General features: G+C 46.3%; 1 protein-coding gene across 2 annotated transcripts in view; it reads right to left on the bottom strand.

Annotated features, from left to right (window-relative positions):
* Positions 1-834: 834 nt before the first annotated feature.
* The window catches only part of mrpl18 (mitochondrial ribosomal protein L18), a 25,507-nt gene continuing 20,059 nt past the window's right edge, over positions 835-6,282 (bottom strand). For both annotated transcript variants that reach the window (XM_055659747.1, XM_055659746.1), the window contains one exon: positions 835-970. In XM_055659747.1, the coding sequence (XP_055515722.1) occupies positions 875-970 (96 nt within the window). In that variant the 3' untranslated portion in view covers positions 835-874. The remainder of the gene's footprint in view (positions 971-6,282) is intronic.

Raw genomic sequence — 6,282 nt, forward strand, 5'->3', positions numbered from 1 at the left:
CTACCCGATCTATTCCTCTCATGATACGCCTCTACAAAATTACATAGAAAATAGGTGCAGGAGTAGGCCATTCGGCCCTTCGAGCCTGCACCCCTAGTTCTGAACTTCCCCAACATCGGGAATAATCTTCCTACATCTGGCCTGTTCAACCCCTTAAGAATTTTGTAAGTTTCCATAAGATCCGCCCTCAATCTTCAAAATTCTAGCGTGTACAAGCTGAGTCTATCCAGTCTTTCTTCATATGAAAGTGCTGCCATCCCAGGAATCAGTCTGGTGAACCTTCTCTGTACTCACTCTATGGCAAGAATGTCTTTCCTCAGATTAGGAGACAAAAACTGTACGCTATACCTCTCATTTTGCACTCCAAGTCCCAGCATGCTCAACCTCTCCCGATAGCTCAGGCCCTCTAGTCCTGGAAATATTATCGTAAATATTTCAAGCCCTCTGTACCCTTTCTAGCTTGACAACATATTTCCTATAACATGGTGCCCAGAACTGCCATAATACTCCAGATGCAGGCTCATCAATGTCTTATATAACTACAACATGATCTCCCAACCTCTATACTCAATACTGACTGATGAAAACTAATGTGCCAACTTCCTTTTTGACCAACTTATCTAAGTGACATCACTTTCAGCTCTCCTAGAAACGTCTGGTCTACAAAACTCACTGTCTGTCTGTGATGCCACTTTCAGGATTATATGTACCTGCGCTCCTCGATCCCTCTGCTCTACAACGCTCCCCCGGGCCCTATCCTGGAAAAGAAAGGAAGGGGAGAAGGAAGAAGAAAAGGGAGAGTAGGCACATGTTCCCAGTCAATAAACGACACAGTTACAGGTAACAAGATGGAGAGACTTTATTCCACTCAACGTCACTTCTCTCCCCCTCCCTCAGTCCTCTGGAAAACGCAACGAGGCTCACTCAGAACCAGCCCCGAATCCTTCAATGCCTCACGGAACAGTTGTATCTGTGGGGAGAAAGATGGGGGAGAAAGATAGGGGAGAGGGACAGAGAGAGGGGGAGGAGAGGGAGGGGGGGGAGAGACAGGGGGGGGGGGGAGAGACAGGGGGGGGGGGGGCAGAGGAGGGGGGAGAGGGGAGAGGAGAGGGAGAGGGAGAGGGAGAGGGAGAGGGGGAGGGGGGAGGGAGGGAGGGGAGGGAGAGGGGAGGGAGAGTGCGGAAAGAGGGCGGAAAGAGGGGTAGAGAGAGCGGGTGAGAACGAGAGAGAGAGATGGGGGGGAGGGGGTACAGAGAGGGATGGGGAAGTGAGAGGAGTCGCGAGAGGGAGAGAGTGGGGAGTGGTAGAGAGAGGGGGGAGAGAGGTCATTAGTTCTCTCCATTTTGCTCCCCTCGCTACTTCTGCCCCCACAACATAAGTAATCGGGAAACTGTTGTCATGCCAACTGAGGCTTATAAAGCCTAACGCCTAAGGAGAGGCCTACAGAGCCTATCTTCTAAGGAAATGCCAAGCAAGGCCTACAAGCCTAACTACAAAGGAAACAATTAGATAAGGCCCAGAAGCTTAACTACCAATGCCAACAAAGGCCTACAAAGTCTAACTCCAAAGAACAGCAAACATCAGCCAGAAACTTAACTATTAAGAGAAACCAATCGCTGTGCTAACCAAATAGCCTTACCCTAAGGAAACGCTACACTCGGCCCTGAAGCCTAATTAACTGCCAATGAAGGCCTACAAAGCCTAAATTCGCAGGAAACACCATAGCCCAGAAACCTACCAGGGAATCTGTTGCCATGCCAACCAATGCCTACAAAGCCTAACTACTTAGGAAATGCCAAACAAGCCTAAGTACCAGAGAATCTGGTGCCACCCCAACAAAGCGTAACCTCTAAGAAAATGCCAACTACTACGGAAGTGTGCCAACAAAGACCGACAAAGCTTAACTCCTAAGGAAGTGCCACACAGGCCCAGGTCTAATTACCAGGTAATCTGTTGCCATGCCAACCTAGGCCTACAAAGCCTAACTCATAAGGAAACACAAAGCAAGGCCCAGAAGCATTACTACCAGGGATTCTGTTGCTACGCCAAATAAGGCTTCAGAAGCCTATCCCCTCAGGAAATGCCAAGCAAGGGCCTACAAAGCCTAGCTACTGGGAAAACCTTTACTATGCCAACCAAGGCATTACATAAGGAAACGCGATTCAAGACATGGGGGCTCAACTACCAGCGTACTGTTACCACAACAACTGAGGCTTACAAAGCCTAATTATTAAGGAAACACCAAGCAAGGCTCAAAAGCTAAACTACCAGGAAAACCAGTCGCCGTGACAACTGGGGCCTACACAGCCTAATGAGTAAGAAAACATCAAACAAGGCCCAGAAGCCTAACAACCAGGAAATCTGTTGCCATGCCATCAGAGGCCACTAAAGCAGAATTCCAAAGGAAACGACAAGCAAGGCCCAAAAGCTTAACTGCCAGATAATCTGTTGTCATGTCAACCTAGGAAGTGGAGTGCCTCCGTGATGGATTCTTAGAGCAGCTTGTACTGGAACCTACCAGGGAGAAGGCAATTCTGGATTTAGTGCTGTGTGATGAACCGGATTTGATAAAGGAATGAGGTTAAGAGGCCATTAGGAGGTAGTGACCATAATATGATAAGTTTTAATCTACGGGTAAATCGGAGGTGTCAGTGTTACAATTGAACAAAGGGTACTATGGAGCCATGAGGGAGCAGCTGGCCAAAGTTGACTGGAAAGGTATCCCAGCAGGGATGACAGTGGAATAACAATGGCAGGTATTTCTGGGAATAATACAGAAGGTGCAGGATCAGTTCATTCCAAAGAGGAAGACAGATTCCAAGGGGAGTAAGGGGCGACCGTGACTGACAAGGGAAGTCAGGGACAGTATAAAAATAAAAGAGAAGAAGTACAACGTAGCATAGATGAGCGGGAAGCATGAGGATTGGGTAATGTTTAAAGAGCAACAGAAGATAACTAAAAAGGCAATACGGGGAGAAAAGATGAGGTACAAAGGTAAGCTAGCCAAGAATATAAAGGAGGATAGTAAAAGTTTATTTTGGTATGTGAAGAGGAAAAGATTAGGTAAGACCATGGTTGGACCCTTGAAGTCTGAAAAAGGTGAATTTATTATGGGGAACAAGGAAATAGCAGACGAGTTGAACAGGATATTTGGATCCGGCTTCACTAAGGAAGGCACAAACAATCTTCCTGATGCACTAGTGGTCAGAGGATCTGGGGTAACGGAGGAGCTGAAGGAAGGAAATCCACATTAGGCAGGAAAGGATGTTGGGTAGATGGATGGGACTAAGGGCCAGGGTACTAAATCCCCAGGGCCTGATGGTCTGCATACCAGGGTACTTAAGGAAGTGGATCTAGAAATCGTGGACGCATTGGCGATCATTTTCCAATGTACTATAGACTCAGGATTAGTTCCTGTGGATTTGAAGGTAGCTAATGTTATTCCACTTTTTAAGGAAGGCGGGAGAGAGAAAACAGGGAATTATAGACCAGTTAGTCTGTGGTGGTGGGGAAGATGCTGGGGAGTCAATCATAAAAATTATGAAATAGTTTAGCACATTTGGATAGCAGCCGCAGAGGATTGGTGCCCAGTCAGAGCATGAGGATTTACAGTAGGGCATCCGATCATGCTTGACACAGGATCGGAGGGCGGTGGGGTGCAAAAAAGGGGTAACACACAAGAAGCTTCTGGAAAATTCAATCCAGAGAGATTTGAGACGAAAGGACATCTCCGGAACTATCAAAAACAGGACAGGGTGTGAGTTTGAGCCAGTGGTGGAGTGTCGTATAGAACTATCGGGACCTTTCAGGAAAGCATTTGCATAAGGATGCCCCAGAGCATAGGATATTAGTGGGCAAAATTAGGGTAGGCACACAGGTCATTGGGGGTAGAGGGCTGACCAATAGAAAATTGGTTGGCAGACAGGAAACAAAGAGTAGGGATTAACAGGTCTCGGTTTCAGAATGGTAGGCTCAGTGACTAGTGAGGGGGGTACCCCACGTAGGGGGCTGCAAGCTGGGGAACAGATTCGGGAGGGCACGCAGCTTTTTTACAATCAATACATCATGAGCTTTAGAAATAACAGAGAGAGAAGGGATTCAAGTACGACATTAGCATCTCATTTGCACGATGACCCACAAGCTGGGTGGGCATGTGCACTGTGAGGATGAGGCCAGAATGATGCAGGGGGAATGACAGGTGACTTTGGGGATGGGCAGAAAGTGTGGCAGTGAGTGGCGCTGATCATGGGCAGGTTGCAATTTTCATGTGGATGAAATGTGAGGTTTACGCACTTTGTGCATATCCAAAAAAAAGAAGACAGACTTTTATCTAAATAGTGTCAAGGTTGGGAAAAAAGGATGAAGTGTACGTGCAACATGATCTAGGGGTCCTTGGTTCATCATTGGGTCCAATGACAGTAAGCATTGAAGGTACGATGCTTGCAGTGAAGAAAAACGATGGCAAAAAAATGCCATTTTTGCATTAGGGCCTTCATCCAAAACAAAGAAAAACCAAGTTGAGTATAGGAGCTATCAAAGAGGTCCTTCTGGTATTTTGTTGTACAGAGAACCCGCCCTAGTGAGACCACCAACCTGGAGAATATTGTGTGCATTTTTGTGCCTCAGGGGTGGAATTTATGAGGAAGGGATATTCTTCAACTGTTATTGAGGGAGTGCAAGCAGCGTAGGTTTACAAGGTTTAATTCCCAGGATGGGAACGGCTGTCCATACTTGACTACTGATGATGAGAAGGGCTTGTATACTGGGCTGGATATAATTGGAGTTAGAAGGGATGAGAGGGAATCTTATTGAAACATCATGACTAATTATATAAGAAAGGGGGTTTGGACAACGGAGGACGTCTGGACATCGCGGGGCAAGGAAAACATTTAAACTGTTCGTTTCCCGATATGTTGTGGGAGTCCAAGGAGAACCAGTGGGGCACAGATTCCCATAATAAACTAAACAAGGGGTAACGGCCCCATTGTCGGAGAGAATACGTAGCAGATAAAATGGGGAGGTTTGGAGATTAAGGAAGCACTGTTTTTCCCACCTAACAGAAAGAGCAGTTGTGATTCTGTGGGAATTCTCTGCCTCAGAGGGCGGCGGTTGGAGCTGGTGTTCCGGTTCTCTCTTCATATCAACTTTCAAGAGAGAGATAAGGCTCTTAATAGATAGCGGTAGTCAGGGGAATAGCAGAGGGACTGGTGAACTGGACGGTGATTGGTCATGATTGGATACGGTGATGATCGAAGGGCCATGAATACTACTCCTGACCTGTCTGAATGGCGTGTGCTGGCTCGCTTAACAGGGCTGAATTGTCAATTTACTCCTGCCAAGACCTGCTAATATTGCCCAAGGGTTGGGCGATGTAAACGTCCTCTCAGAATGCCGTACAAGATACAAGCTTAACCTAAAGGAATATGAACATTTGCACCCTACCAAACTAAGACCGATTAAAACGCCCAATAGAAACACAAAAAGTAAATTGCCCCAAGCAAAAAACAGATGCCTAACTAAACAGGCAAAAATATGGTAGAGCCATGCCAAACAGGAACAACCTAGAAGAAAAGCCTAACTTCATAGAGTCAAAGAGTGGGACAGTGTGGAAGCAGGCCCTTTGGCCAAACTTGCCCAATTGGCCAATATGTCCCAGCTTCACTGGTCCCACCTGCCTGAGTTTGGTCAATATATTCATCCAAAAAACCTGTCCTAACCATGTACCAAAACTAATCTAACTGTTTTCTTAATTTTGGGATAGTCCCAGGCCTCAAACTACTACCTCCTCGGGCAGCCTTGTTCCATTAGCCCACCCACCGGGCCATCACTTGTTGTCCAAATGTTACCCCTCAGATTCCTAGGTAAATCTTTTCTGCTTCACTTTTTTTAATTAATCCTCTGTTCTCTGTTCCTCGATTCACCACACACTCTGGGCAAGAGACTCTGGGCGCACCTATCCGATCTATTCCTTCTCATGGATTTTATACACACCCACCCAATAAGATCACCCCATGCAAATCCAGGTAAACCAGATCACTTATATGCCCGCAAAGACCTACAACACGCATAAACTCAAAAAAAAAAAACCACAAAAGTCAAACTGTAAGGCATTAACTGATACTGCAGACATAACTACTAGGCAAAATCCGTGCAAGGGCCAACAAACTGGCCTACAATGCCTTATCTCCAAACGTTAATAAGCCAAGCAAGGCACAAGCCTACCAAAAATCTAAAAAACCCTAACCACTGAAAAAAAATCAACGACCATGAATAAAGAGACAT

The sequence above is a fragment of the Leucoraja erinacea genome, chromosome 31 (assembly GCF_028641065.1).
Source record: "Leucoraja erinacea ecotype New England chromosome 31, Leri_hhj_1, whole genome shotgun sequence".
Classification (NCBI taxonomy): Eukaryota; Metazoa; Chordata; class Chondrichthyes; order Rajiformes; family Rajidae; genus Leucoraja; species Leucoraja erinaceus.